A 15,570-nucleotide genomic window follows, 5' to 3' on the forward strand; every position below is an offset into this window, starting at 1 on the left:
GGCGGAATATTTCCATTTGTTTTTGGGCGGCAATGGAGGAAGGAGGCGATGGCGGCGACGCCATGGCCAGCGGCAAGGGATTGAAGACTGGATGCGGCCTCTTCGCCCAGCAATTCAAGGCGCTCATGCTCAAGAATCTCAAGGTCTCGATGCGCAACAAGAGGGCTTTCTTCCTCCAGGTGGCCTCCTCTTTCGGCTTCATCTTCTTGCTCTTCGTCGTCGATCAGGCAGCTATGGCGAGCCGCCGCAGCGATGCCTACTACAGGGACGTGGTCGCAGCGAACCCTAAGCTTGTGGCTGCTATCCCGGCTTGCGAGAGCAGCGCCTTCATCCGGCCGCCGTGCTACGATTTCTTGTGGAGCGACAGTAGTAATCCGGATTTCGCAGCCATCGTGGAGAAGATCATGGCAAACAATCCAGGACGACCGATCCCTTCGCACAAGGTGATTCATTCTTTTGCTTTAAGTTTTTTTGCCTTGTGATATCGAATTTTTCTTTGGTAAGTTTTTCAGGTGAGAGGCTTTGGATCATCCAGCGAAGTGGATTCGTGGTTGCTATCAAACCCAATGGCGTGCAGTGGGGCATTGCATCTCGAGCAAAGCTCCGCAGGTGTGATCTCCTATGGCTTGCAATTTAACTCCACTCCCAGCGGTGTTTTGTTGCGTGGGAAGCATGAGAACGCACCCTTTAACTTCCAGCTGCCTTTGCAAGCGGCTGTGGAGAGGGAGATTACTCGCTTTCTAACTGGTACGCTCGAAACTAATACCATCAATTGCTTAGTACCATGCTTTCGTTTATGCAGGCAAGGATATCGAGTGGAATGTATGGTTTTCCGAGTATCCCCACCCCGATCTTGGAAGGTTTTCCAGTGTTGGAAGCTTTGGTCCTACTTTTTTATTCGCCTCTACTATGTTTTCAGTGGTGATTCTCATCAGCAAAATTGTTTACGAGAAAGAACTTAAGCTCAGGCAGGTACGATTCTAAGAAATGGTCAAGCAGAAGTTTCTGACGCTTACACTTAGCAGGCCATGTCGACGATGGGCCTGTTTGATTCCGTTTACTGGTTAACTTGGCTTACTTGGGAGGTTATGCTGGCTTTGAGCTCTTCGGCCTTTCTAATTATTTCAGGGATGATTTTCCGGCTGAACTTTTTCTTGAATAATAGTTTGCTCATACTGTTTCTTATATTTTTCTTGTTTCAGTTCAACATGGTAAGTTTCAATGATTTGTCTCTTTCGTTTTAACAAAGTACTGGCAACAGATTGGATTCGCATTTCTGTTCTCGACTTTTGTTACTAAGCTAGAAACTTCAAACTCCATGGGCTTTTGTATTTTTATTTTCGGGAGCTTGACTCAGGTATGCACAAGTCTCTCTCTTTGCTGTTTGCTAAGTTCTTCTTTCCATTTAGCTGGTGACAACGATGGGCTTCCCTTACGACCCCCGTTATCCCTCTTATATCAAAACGCTGTGGTCATTCTTTCCTCCAAACGTATTTGCCATTGGACTCATGTATCTTGGAGAGGGAACTGCAACTAAAAGAGACCGAGGTCTTCTTTGGAAAGATGTTTCATCATGTCCTCCATTTCACGTGGACTGTAATATTGTGATGGTAAGCTTGCAATGTTGTCCGCTCTCTAATGTGTTTGATACTGCCAGGCGGAGGTTTTCGTGTGGCTCTTTGGAACATTTTTTATCTGGTTCTTTCTCGCAATTTACTTCGACAACGTGTTGCCTGACGCAAATGGCCTTCGAAAGTCCTTATATTACTTTGTGCGGCCATCCTACTGGGCTGGGAGATCTCGCTGCAAAAGAGGTACGCGTGCATCTTCCAGTAGCAAGTAGTAAATGTGCAATCTGAACAGCTGAAAGAGATGGAACCGTGGATCCGAACGTGGCTGTACAGCTGAGAAACCTCACGAAAGTATTTCCTGGTGTAAGATCAAGAGGACACTGGAAGAAATCACCTCCTTTTCATGCACTCCAAGTAAGTTATGGCTGTTCATTCTTTTCTGGTTGCCAAATCGTGACAATATTCAGGGGGTAAGCTTGGACATCGAGAAGGAGAAAGTGTTTTGTTTGCTTGGTCATAATGGAGCTGGCAAGACGACAATCATCAACATCCTCACGGGCATTCTTCCTCTAACTTCAGGGGATGGTAATGCTCTTCGAACCAGCTGTAATCCATTCAAAGCGTGAAACAGTCGCTCTTTGGCAGCTCTGGTCTATGGAATGTCAGTTACGAACGGTATGGCTCAAATTCGACATAGCATGGGAGTTTGTCCACAGGTAAGTCAGCAATGTATATTTCAAAAGCTCACCGAAATTCCACTCGTTCTCAAATCAGTTTAATATTCTCTGGGACGCGCTTACTGCGATTGAGCATCTACAAATTTTTGCCAGCATCAAAGGAATGCAGCCATCAAGAAGAAAAACGGTCAGCTCATCTCCGTAACTTTCTTTTCATTGTTTTGAGTTAGTTCTATGATACAGGAGTGTAAACGACTCTTGCTCAGTTCTGATCTGTTGGAATCATCTCGGGGGAGGGTCAGCGCCTACAGTGAAGGGATGAAAAGGCGGCTGAGCGTAGCAATAGCTCTTATTGGTGACCCGAAAATAGTCTTCCTCGACGAACCAGTACGTAATGCAATGAACGTAAGTTCTATGTATATAATCCTCTTCCTTTTTGTCAGACAACAGGCATGGATCCAATTTCACGGAGGAAGGTATGGGAGATCATTGAGAAGTTAAAAACAGATCGAGCGATTGTCTTAACTACTCATTCCATGGAAGAAGCAGACAACTTGGGTGATAGTATTGCCATCGTAGCAAATGGCACACTTCGGTGTGTCGGTTCCTCGATTCAGCTGAAACAGCAGTTTGGAGAAGGCTACATCGTCACTTGCAGCGTTAAAAGCACGGATAACAAAGCCGCGGTCAAGGATTTCTTTAAGCTTGTAAGTTTCAAAACACTTCTGCGTTTAAGTTGTAATTCCTGTACATTTCTTCTGTGCAGTACATGGACGTTGTAGCGAAGGAAGAGACCAGGTCTTACATGTCGTTCATTCTTCCGCGCCGAGATGAAAATCTACTTGCGGTAAGACCCAAGCATGCATGTACACAATCTAATATTTGTGACATGTTTCTCTGGAAGGTTTTCTTTGAGTTGCTTCAGAAGAAGCAAGAAGAGCTTGGCATTTTAGACATCCAACTCAGCCTCTCAACATTGGAGGAAGTTTTCTTAAACATACTGGAAGGAACAGGACAATCATGCAATTCAGAGCTTAAAGACTAACCCAAGGGTATTCCTCTATGTTTAATTTTCTAGGGCCCCTCTTTGCAGCCTTGCATTCACCTTCTTCTCCAGTATTCATAGAAATTGATTTAATCCAGGCATTCTCCTGCCATTTTACAAGGCTGGCCACAAAGCCAACTTGCCATTACTTCCATTGCAGGTTGTCCATGGTGGTGAACTCATTCTTAGCAGGTATGCCAAAAGCTACGGACTGTGTTGGGCATTTTTCACCAACATAGCAGACTTTCTCATGCCGGAGCTTTGAAAGTCCTTCAGTCAGAAGTGCCTCAACTGGCTCAATGAAAAGAGCCCGTCCTAACTTGGCAATATGAAGTGTTTACAAGCCCAACTAAAGCAAGTACCCATACGTATGCATGCAATTCCACTACTTGCACGAACCCCTCTCCATCTCCTTCGAGATTATTTGTAAGTTGGCACTGGTGGTATTATCTCATGTTAATTATGGGATATGTCGTTCTTGGTGGATTCTAACCTCAAGGAAGAAGTTTCTCTTATTTTCTCTTATTAGTCCAGATGTAAAAAATATATCCAATTATACTCAAAAATATTCTTTAATTCAATGGCTGTAATATTCCGCTCTTAAAATCTTCTCTAATTTCTTGCAATTAACATTTATTTTTATAATCTTACTTATCACTAATACAAATCAAGTAAGAAATTGTTAAGAGGGATCACTTCCAAGTTATCACTAATTCATGACATGATTTTGGGCTTGCAATAATCAATCACAAAGACCATTAAGAGTTTAGGTCAAAAATACAAGTTATGATTTATTGAGAAGTAGAAAATATCATCTTTTACATGTACTTAAAACATGTGGTATAACACAAAAAAAATTTATCATTAATTTACTTCTAACCTTTTGAGGAAATAATGCTATTTTTGTTGTTGTAGATTATTTGATGAAAAAAATTATTTCTTCTCAATGAAGTGTAATCAACTAAAGAAGTGCAGATTCAGAAGCTTATATTTAGTATTAAAAGATTTCAAATCAGACATTATTAGCAAAAACAATATATCCCTTTTTTAAATATAAAGGAAAAAAGCCCATAAATATTGTCTTTGGGTTTGAGGTCACCCATTCTTGGGTAGGTGACCTCCTAGGAAGAAGGTATTTTATGAGAAACTTGACTCAGTAAAAAGTATAGAAAAAGTATTTACCTTTGCTTCAATTTAATTATAATAATGTTTAACAAATAATAATTAGCATAGTTTTATTCATGATAATAAGAAACAAAAAAATATAAAAGGAAGTAGGGATAAGTGTCAATTTAACCCATATCTACACTTTACTACAATTTAATTTTTATAGTTATAATATTAGATAGGCATTTCAAAAATAATTTAACCCATAACTATAATTTGCTATAGTTACAAAATTAAATAAACATTTCAGAAAAACAAATAACATTAACAAAACTTTACTTTAATCTAATTTTTATTTTTACAAGATTATATAGGTATTGTAAAACTCCTTACAACTCAATCTTCATTATTTCAGTTAAAATAATTTAAATGGGATCCTTTTTTAACAAGTCTTTTGTTCTCTAATTTTTTAAATTTTATTTTTATTGCATGTGTGTGCATTGCTTATTGGGTTATTATAAACTTTAAAAAATCTAACTTAGGTATTTATAAAGGGTTTAATCCCTTGTCAAACAGTTTAGAGTGATTGAAAATATATTACGCTTAATTTATACTTCTAATTTTTTATAAACCAAGCACATAAAGATTAAAGGTCAGAATTCATACCATGATACGTTAGTTAAGATTAAAGAAATACAAAAAATTCGTAAAATTGTCACTTTGTAAAATACTTTTGGTTTTTAAACTCTTTGCTTCTAATAATTGTATCGATTTTAAATTTAATAAAAGAATTTTTATAGAAATCTTTTTTTAAAATAAAATAAATTAGAATAAGTTTAAAGTTAGAAAGAAAAGTATTTTTATATAAAGATATAACAACAACCTGAAAAGAATTATCACATATACCAATTAAATATGTTTTTGGCATTATACAGTAAAGTTTAGTTTGCTTTGGTTTTCTTTAGTTCTCTTTACTATTAAATTCATATAGAAAAAAAAAATTTTTTCAAAAGGTATTTTTAAATTTACAATAAATATAAATTTTCTATTTAAGTAAATGTTTTATTATATTTTAGTTCTCATGGATTTTAGGTATTTATTATATGTTTTATTTATTAATAATATGGTTCTACTTATAATGGCAAATGAGTTATTATGTATACAAGTTTGTAGTGAATATAATAGTTGTAGAAAACTTTGTGGCACACAATGTTTTCGCCACATTGAATGTAAAGGGGCATAGTTTTGTAATACACATTTAGGATTTTGTATGCTTATGACACAATTTTAAAATTCAATATTAAAATTTGGAAATATCATTTACACCATAAGATCATTTCATAATTAATACTATAAATATATATAAACAAACACATATATAGGTATTCAAGAATTGTTTGTGTTATTTATGGTATCAAATTCTTTAGCTTATTATTCATACAATTAATCTATAAGCATTGGAAAGGTAGGCATGTGTGAAGATGGGAATTGTAAAGAAATTAAATTTACACTTTCTTTATGGTCTAAAAAATTTATTTCTCCTTATATAAGTTATTATGCTTCTTCCAAGTGAATTGGTGACAAGTATTAGTATGACAAGTATTAGTAATAATGGCAATTAAAATTTTAAAAGGGATTTTATATATATATATATATATATATATATATATATATATATATATATATATATATATATATATATATATATATATATATATATATATATATATATTAATGTTTAGTATTTTATAAAATTCATATGTAAGAAACAAAAGAGAACAACAATTCAAAATAAAATTTATAAAAGTTCAGATATAGAAAACAATAACCCATGAATAGAAGCACACCCGTTTTGAAGGTATTAGGATATTTGGAATAGTAATAAATTGGGTAACCTCTAGAGAAGTTTAAATTTAAAATTTAATATTTTGTATAAAAAATATGATGGATTGTAAAAAATTAAATAAAATGACTCAAAAATTATACTTAATTGTAAGTAACTAAGAAAACAACTCTAAATACAATTTGTAGAAGTTCAAATATAGAGAGAAAAAGCATATAAAAGAAAGTGCATCCTTTTTTTCCCAATTGGTTAAAAGTTTTAGGATATTTAGGGCTAAGCATCATTAATTTGAGTAATATTTGGTTGAGTAACATCTTAGGAAAAAATTTAAAAACTTATATTTTATATCAAAAGTGTCTCAAGTTTGATTCTATTGGTTAGCTAAGAGAATTATACCATATTGAGATTGATTAGATTTCCAATTTATGTTAAAAATGTCTTGAGTCCAACTTTATTGATTAACTAGAAAAATCACACTACATGAGATTGATTAGCTTTCTAATTGGTTAAATGTTTGGAATATTTATTGTTTTGTTTAAATGAATACAAGCACACTCCTTTTTAAGGGTTTTAGGATATTTAAGGTTAGATATTTTTAGGTTTGAATAATATTAAATTAGATTACATTTGGTATTAGAAGAATTTTTAATCAAAGTTTATTGGTTCGCTAAGGGAATCACACTATATATTGATGGTTAGGTGTAATTCAAGGGGTATGGTGTTAAGAGAGCAAAGTCGAAGGAAATCAAAGGCTCACTCTACATTGTCCATCCTCTAAGGAGCATAATTTCTTTAACATAAAAACTCTATTGACCACTTGTAGAGGTTCTTTCCCTTTTATTGGTTTAGCTTTCGCTAAACCCATTAGAGACACCTTCTTTATCTCAATCCCACTACTCCTTCTCAAGTAGTCTTAACTTTTATTGATATAACCATTCCTCTTTAGAACTTTTAGTTTTGACTTCTCGAAGTCAATTTCCTAGGTGTCTCCGACACTTTTCATTGCACATATTGTGCAAACTCCACTTCCCCATTTTAGGAAGTTCTCTACTTGAGGGCACTATCATCCTTTTTTTTATTTTGTGCCACCTTTGCCACTAAATTTCAGTTATCCTAATTCATATTAGGGCTGTCCACGGCCCTACCATTTAGCTGCTTTACCGCTTCCTTCTTTGGAACTTTCACTTTCACCAAATTGAAGCAATTGGGAATCTATAATTAGGAACACATTGCCTTTCCCACAATCCATTAGCATTTAACACTTTGGTGTTTTTAACCTAACTTTGCCATTTGGATTCCTTCCCATAGTTATTATGGCTCTTTTCTTAGCCATTAGTTTTTTTTTGCTTCTATCCTTTGATAATTACCTCCAGCAAAGATGTAACTCAATAATATCTTAGAATTGCTACCTCCATTCTCGAAGTATCCTTTTGGTTCCATAACAAAGGCTTTGCTTGCCAAATCCAAAAGGTGTTTACCCCTAGTATATTTTTTTAGCATTTTCTATTGTGGGCTTTATTCATAGCCCAACTTAGTGACCCTCCCATGGGTCTTTTATAAAGATTACTTTCCTCAAACTCGTTATGCCATCGTATGGACACAACTTATTTCCCTTATATGCTCTTCCCACTTAGTCATCTTGACCAAGCCACACCACCATCAATAGTTAAACCAGGAATTTCATTCTTTAACCAACCAAGGACCTTATCCTTATTTAGCCACAAGATCATCTAGTGATCTCACTTTGGCACCTTAACAGATTTGCTAAGAAGTACTTGATCTTCTAAACCTTAAAGTTGTTGACCATGACTCTGGGGGCATCCCCCACACTTGGCGGTGCACCCAAACTAGCCTTTACGGCCAAAGGTCCATAACAACTAAGTCTAGGTGTCCCCATCTCATTCACCACGTCCTTGGTGCCACTTGCACTAAAGTGTTCAAGTTAGATATGCTAAACTTTTGCACTAAGCAATCTAACCGTGCATCACGACTTCGGGGCATCTCCCACTTGGCGGTTTGCCCAAGCTAGTCTCCTTACTATGAGTCCATGACCACCGAAAAATGAATGTCCTCATATTCCAAACCATCACTGCGCTCTAGTGAGTTGGGACTCGAACCCAAGCATTAGAGGGTTAGAACTCAAACCTAACCTCCATATATGCATTTACGGATGGCAACACCCAGGATGCCAGGTGTTTATAGCGGATCATAGCTTAGAAACCTAGTCCCTCCCAATTGCCAAGTCCTCTCACTTGACAAGTTTATGATCATGCATGGATTCCTCTATGACCCCTTTTGAAGTTAGCACCTTCAATTAGGGGATTTGTTCCCTTGACTTGCCACTCTCACTTAACAAATCATCTAACCAGTGTAACATGGTTTTATGCATAAGCATGAAAGTTCTTGACTATCGATTTTCGTTCAAAGTCATCCCTTTGAACACTTAGGAACTACTTCCCCAACCTTGATACAATTGCCTTATGGCAAGCTTCAAGACCATGCTTCTATTATGCCACTCTGATTTCACGCGTTCTATGAACCATTTGCACTTGGCTTTCTAGGTATTACACTACCTAGAATTGTCTTTGGGAACCTTGAAAGAACTCTGTCCCTTAGCTTGCTAAGGTTTGTCCTTTCGCAGTTTTCTAATTGCCATATGGTCTAACATGGACAATTCCATGCCTTAGATTCTTCATGGTACCACGGTTGCTAGTAATAATATGCTCAAACGCCCACTTGATTCTCCACTCCCAACTAATATAACCACCCTTGGTTATGCTCTTTGATTCCTATGGTTTGATTCTATCCCCTTACTACTTGCTTTTGGCCTCACATATTTCTTTTGGTTATTCGCCTCCAAATTAAGAGGATAACCTTGCACTTTCTACCATGCCTTAGCAAGTATTTTTGGGCCTTTATATGCCCATCATTAACCTTGCCAAAATTCCATTTTTGGCTTTGTCCAATTCAGGTAAACGGACTTTTCCCGTTTTTGCAACCTTGGACATTTGAATAGCACCTTATATCCATCGTTCACTAGGGACTTAGTCCCTTGGGCCTTATCTATTGCCTTCGTGACATTAAACACCACCTTCTGGTGTTCTAGAGTGTTTGGGTGTCCTAATGATGGCTTTTTTGACAATGAATATTCCCTTTTATGAGGTTGACTTACTATATCGCAACATAAGCAATTTATCCCTCATAAGGGTATATTTAACTTTTTTATGCCATTAAAAAGTTTTGGGTAGCTACCTTCTACGGGGATGGTCCAAAGTTGAGTTGAACTCATGAGTTGAGCTCAATTCAACACAAATTAACTCAAGTCAACATAGTCAATAAGAAATATTACAAAGGAGATCTAAATTGAATAAATGAAGGTTCTAGCAAACTTTAAAATATTAAAATACGTAAATATCTAAGTTAAAAGTTTCTATAAGATTGAATTGTTTAAAAAAGACAAAGTTCATGAGAACCTATCTTTTATAAAAGTATATTATTTTATTATGACAACTATTACAGCTGTCATATTTGATTTGACTACTTAATATTTTGAATACTTTTACAGCTGTAGATACTATTCCTTCATTCAAAAGATTTTTTAGGGTTCTTGAGAAGATGGGAAGCAAGGAAAATACAAGATCTGTGAGTAAGAGTTGTAGTGCAAAAGAATGTGAGAATGTTAATTTTGTTTCACTACCACAATCTCCATATTACACTCTTGGTCCTTATTACCCATTTGGGAATGTGGAGACCACTATCACGATTGATAAAAATGCTCTTGTTACTTCTGAAACAACAGTCCAGAGCAAGAGAAATGAAGAAATGAACAGCACAACGGAAAGCACCAAGAAATCTACTCCATAAAACTTTCCATGACATTTATAATTTACATATTAATTCATATTAAAAACTCTATTGCTTGCCTATATCGCAATCCTCTCATATGATAAGACCAAGGTATATTTTGCAGTGAATCCTCATTAAAAGTTTTTGGGAATTGTTTGTAAATAATGATAAAAGAAATCAAAATCTTTCAAAAAACTCAAAAGTAATATCACATCAAAGAATCAACTTTATCTACATTTCCAAGACTAAAAGGCAATCTCACATAAGAGAATAGTAGCGTGCCAATGTGCTCTACCACTATAATGTGGTCTATATTTCCTTGCAATTTATTTCCCTAGACATTTGGCATGTGTAGAAAAGAATATATGTGTAGCAAAGTAGAATTCATCATAATGATAGAGCATGTGTATACACGATAATCTAAAATTCTAGAAGCTCTTATGTTTACAAGAAAGTTATGATTATGAAGCCCCATTTCCAAGACTGACATTTAAAAAATCTGAGTATTGTCAGTGTCATAATAAATAAACCTCATTCCCAAGACTAAAACTTAGTATATAAACTATCTAGAAAAGTTATAGTCATTGTAGGTTTTTTGTTCTCCTTAAGCTCCTTAGAAGTTTATATTTAAATGGCTCAAAGGAGACCCATTGTTAATCGTACTTGGCCCCCCAGCATTTCATATCAATCTCTACCTCCATCCCCAAGTTCTACCAACATTCCACCGTCACCTCCACATAACAATCCTTTTTCTGCTGAGGGCTCTAGTGAAGTTGAATTAGAGCTCTCTATATGTGAAATTCCGGATCTTGTTACTAGAGAGGGATTGCATTTAGCGCTTCAAGAGCAATGCCACATGTTTTTGCAAGATCTTGCTCCTGACATGGCAGGACTACTTGAAAGCATAGAACGCTATTACATTTGGTGTCCAATATACTACTTTTTCTTGGACAAGACAAATGGCTCTATGGGTTTACAAACTTTTCTTGAGCACTATATGAATTGCCCAACGGCAGGTTTGGAAAATGTGCACGTGTGGATGTATAATAGATTCAAGAATGAGTTACAGACACATACCCACTATTGCTTCATGGTGAGGAACAACATCCCCTTGGGAAACACTGCATTGGCTAGTGCAAAATATGGGGTTTTTAGACCACCCTATAGTGGAATGTAAGATTTAGAATTACTTTACTATACTATAGTATTGTCACTATTAAAAGAAAAAATATAATAAAATGATATTAGTTGTAGGTAACATACCTTGTTCTAGAAGGTGTTATCATATCATATACAATTGTTTACAAAATGTTGAAGGAAGAGATGGCAACACACAAACGCTACAAAGTGATAGTGATAGGTGAGAATGATAATCTATAATTATGGTATCTGACACTGACACTGACATCTGACAATTTTACTGACATCTGACACTTTCACTGACATCTAACATATAACAAGCTTTCCATTTTATGTAAGGATGCAATTAACTTTCATCATCAACATAATGATTTCTTTTATACTTCCTCCTATATTGGTATTGTGGGGAAGATTCACCTTGCATGTGTTGAGCCATGGCTTCTACATAGTCAGGGAGACTTCCAAAGCCTCCAATTCTAGAAACTCCAGGTGACTATGATCTATAAAATAGAATGAAATATATATTGAAATTTTAATAAACATAATTTACCTCCTTGAAGTTGAAGGCAACTCATGAAATCCTCTGAGCCGGCGTTTGAAGAAATGATGTTCTTCAATAGCAAACACCGACCTACCAGAGTCACGTGCTGCCTCCACCATAGAACCGCTACCTACTGTGCAATCAATCACAATACCATCTGGTGGGCAATATAGCTCAAGCAAGACTTGCATTGTTGATGGAGTTCGGAATCGGTACCCTAGAAACGTGTTGCAGATTTGCTCATCCACAAGGTTGGGTATGATGTTAGTGGAACTGTCGTACCCAGGCAAAACACGTGCTGCACGTTCGCTATCACGAAACCCATCATGTGTGTTTCTGCAGAAGGCATGATAAGTCCACACCATAACCTGGAAAATAAAAATGTTTAGAAATTAGATAAAATATAAAATACATACTCACCTTTTCAGGCTTCCCTTGGACGCCCCTCGTATCAACGCCAATAGGATCCATGATGCACCCGGAAGAGAATGACTTGAAATGAACTTCTGCTGCACACGTCATAAGCTCATACATCCAGTTGGGGTCGTTCGGTAGGATGAAGACGACATGGCCAGCTTCGAGCATAAGTACTTCGGACAATAGGAATGCATCGCGCAAGTGGTCAGGTGTGAGAAAGTTCTAATCCTCAACTTTCCCATCGATATCTGAAAGACCATCTGGAAAGTGGAAGAGAATGAAGTCCGCAACTGGGAGCATGGGCCTTTGTATCTTTCGGCACCAATGGTTGAACTGGCGGCGTATATCCATGTTGATGTCGTTTTCCGTGAAAGATGTCAATAATCTACTATAAGAGCCAATGAAGATACCCACATTGCCTCGTTGTGTTATTGGGGACACAAGATGGACCTATAAAAGAGCTATGCCGTCATATGGCGTGTTATCGATGAGAGTTCCTCCAACTCCTCTTCATAAGCATCTCATCGAGCTAGAATGAAATTACTACTAACAGCCATTGCTGCAAAAAACATGTATTACCACCTTTAGTTTGTAAAATTCACTTTTGCTTACCTCGAGGTCGACGTGATATTCTGTGAACCACTTGATCATCGTTATTTACTGGTAGAACTTGATCCGGATCTTGGTTGTTTGATGGTTGAATTGGAGCTTGTTCCTGACTGTCTGGTGGTGGAACACGAACTTGATCTGGAGCTTCCTCATCCTCGTCTCCATCATCACTTGCATTGCCATCATTGCTAGCATTGATAATTTCCTTGCGATCTAGTGTAAAGGTCTCCTTCCCTAGGAGCTCCAACTCCCAAGGGCATTCTATCTTCCGTGCCTTCGGAACTCTTGCAAACATTGTTGGATACATTCCTCCATCTCTTACACCCTTTGCAACAAGTCGAGTGCAAACTGGTGCTTCAAATGGCATGCCTCTATATCGAAGATACCTGTAAACAATATATATTAAAAAACAGTCTTAGAAATCATATTATACCTATAAGCTGCATGTCGCATGAAATAAGGTTGACCATGTTGGCAATCATAAGTTGTTGTGCTTGTAGACTTCTCTGGCAGCCACCCCTCTTCGATCCCTTCCAATGACGTGTTGATGTAGGTGTCGAAAGACATGAATGTGCCATCTGGATCATCACCAATGTGTGGTGCCAAGAACTTCTCACCTTCACTTATAATTTGCGTGATATAGACAGCCCTTCTCATCATGTTCTCAAATAGTTCTGGCAGTCCTTTTTCTCTGTTCATCAAGCAGACATTGAGGAACTCTAGAGTCTCTATCTGTTGCTTATATGGAAGCTTCGATTTTGCGATATTGTAAATCATGTCATCTGGAGTTTTGTTCACTGCAAAAGTAACATATGCATAATTAAGAAAAATGAAGTGTGATAAAAAACTTACATTCATGAGAAGAAATTTCAGCTATAGTCTCTAGCCACTCCTTCGGCCTGTGATTGTCTGCAATGCATACTAGTTTCTTCAACTTTGAGGACTTTGCATGCTGAATTTTGTGCTCAATTTGTACAAACTTAGTTGAGAGCTCTTCCCGACTCTTCTCCGGATATGCAAGTTCGTAAGCATCTTGCTTGATCTTCACCAAAGGCTAAAAACCAAAACAATTAAAAGAGGCTTTTAAGACATACTTTACAGCACACAGCGAGCATAAAATTGATTGGGTTGTTGAACCAAGTTGTACCGTCATTTCGAGTGCGTGAGTGCCAAACAAGTGTTGCGAGATCATCACCATAATGTTGGCAGATGTCATCCTCACTCAAGTCTGCCAAAAATCGAAATTGCTCGATGTCATGGACAAGATTTTGTTTTTGAACAGCGAATTGCCCAAGCCTACATTTAAACACAACAAAACAAGTTAAAGTGGAGTTAGAGGTAAAATTATAAAACTTACGCATTGATTTTTTGGCAGGCCAAGATAAGTCTGTTGACATCCAAAGGTCCCCTCGCGTAGACATGGCCGATTGGAACGTTGATATGGTAGACGGGATCATCGCGAAAATGATTGTCGATACACTTCATCCAAGCTCCATATCGGTGGTTACCGTCAATAATTTGGAACATTGTCCCCGCAAGCTATCGAGTCTCAGGATGTCTGATAAGCATGTCATCAAATTCTAAGGACTTCCTCCTCCAAATAGAATCCCAGCTATTCACAATCTCGGGTGTGACAGTAATGATCTCTGTTGTTCCTGGCTTGCAAAAAGAGACTAGAAACATACCGATATTTGTTGCAAGGCCATTCTGTTTGAACAAGCTGTATATATCCGGGTTGACATACTTGGATGCTGTGCGGACAAGATTCGTCTGCTGCAAACGGCAAAAGGGGATTTTTCTGATCAAGTCACAAGGGCCTGGCCACTTGAGCGCCTCAAGTGTTTGGTGAACTGCTTTTTCCCTTGTCCACATAACAGTCTCTTGGAAGCGCTTGTCCACCACGTTGTCAGGAAGGTCTGCAACTCTTTCAGCTCCAGGCTGTTCCTCAGGTTCCCTATCGTGAACACCACTAGATTGCCCAATTTCAGGGATTTGCGTTGGTGGTGGTGGCGGGGGCAGAGGCAATAGTGGCAGTGGTGGTGGCAATGGTGGTGGTGGCGGTGGCGGCAGGGGCAGAGGCAATAGTGGTAGTGGTGGTGGCAATGGTGGTGGTGGCGGTGGCGATGGAGGTGGTGGAGGTGGTGATGGAGGTGGTGGAGGTGGCGATGGCGGTGGTGGAGGTGGTGATGGTGGAGGTGATGGTGGTGGAGGTGGTGAATCTCTAACTAAATGTGTCTCTGTTGTGCCAATGGACATGTCGATTGTGATGTCGTCGTCAGTGCCAAATTGAACTTCTCGTGTCTTCTTGGCTCCAACAACCTTTTTATGTGTTACAATTTTCCTTTTCTGCAAGAGAAAAAGTTTTGTTAGTCAAACTAAATAAAGATAATGAGAAATTCAAATAGTCAAAGAGAAAAAAAAAATCAAGTGGGCCTAGACTCCACCTCGGGCACTTTGGCTACCCAGGGGGCCGAGGTTATTCAAATAACCTCGGCCCCTCCGACCCCTAAAGTGCCCGAGGTCGAGGTTATGCGAACCACCTCAGGCACTTCAGTGGCCCGGCAGGGCAAAACTGCCCGAGGTGGCCGGCCCGAGCTTGATCTCGGCCAGCAAAGAAGCAATCAAGGAAAAAAAAGGGAAGCAATGGAATGGAAGCAATGGACTCAAAAAATGGAAGTGGAAGCAATCAAATCGAAACTCACCCTTGGTGGCATCTTTCCTCCCTTGATTTCTTGATCGTGCTAGATTTCTTGTGCGCTCAATCTCTCCCGCTC

The 15,570-nt window shown here is 37.9% G+C and overlaps 1 protein-coding gene across 1 annotated transcript; it reads left to right on the forward strand.

Moving 5' to 3' along the window:
- Positions 1 to 32: 32 nt before the first annotated feature.
- Positions 33 to 3,402, forward strand: LOC9649491 (ABC transporter A family member 2). Its single transcript, XM_024659105.1, has 15 exons — positions 33 to 443; positions 513 to 747; positions 803 to 972; positions 1,026 to 1,211; positions 1,262 to 1,357; positions 1,410 to 1,610; positions 1,658 to 1,814; positions 1,864 to 1,985; positions 2,039 to 2,156; positions 2,217 to 2,287; positions 2,346 to 2,435; positions 2,492 to 2,635; positions 2,692 to 2,955; positions 3,015 to 3,095; positions 3,153 to 3,402. The coding sequence occupies exons 1-15, from the start codon at positions 33 to 35 to the stop codon at positions 3,291 to 3,293; spliced, it is 2,487 nt and encodes an 828-aa protein (XP_024514873.1). The 3' UTR covers positions 3,294 to 3,402.
- The last annotated feature ends 12,168 nt before the right edge of the window (positions 3,403 to 15,570 follow it).

Source organism: Selaginella moellendorffii, unplaced genomic scaffold, assembly GCF_000143415.4.
Source record: "Selaginella moellendorffii unplaced genomic scaffold, v1.0 SELMOscaffold_66, whole genome shotgun sequence".
In the NCBI taxonomy this organism is placed as follows: domain Eukaryota; kingdom Viridiplantae; phylum Streptophyta; class Lycopodiopsida; order Selaginellales; family Selaginellaceae; genus Selaginella; species Selaginella moellendorffii.

What these genes read in the sequence shown, in the direction of transcription:
- LOC9649491 (XM_024659105.1), top strand. Translation starts at nt 33, where the DNA reads ATGGAGGAAGGAGGCGATGGCGGCGACGCCATGGCCAGCGGCAAGGGA. An exon ending in GACCGATCCCTTCGCACAAG is followed by an intron (nt 444 to 512) that starts GTGATTCATTCT and finishes TAAGTTTTTCAG; the next exon opens with GTGAGAGGCTTTGGATCATC. An exon ending in AGCCATCAAGAAGAAAAACG is followed by an intron (nt 2,436 to 2,491) that starts GTCAGCTCATCT and finishes TCTATGATACAG; the next exon opens with GAGTGTAAACGACTCTTGCT.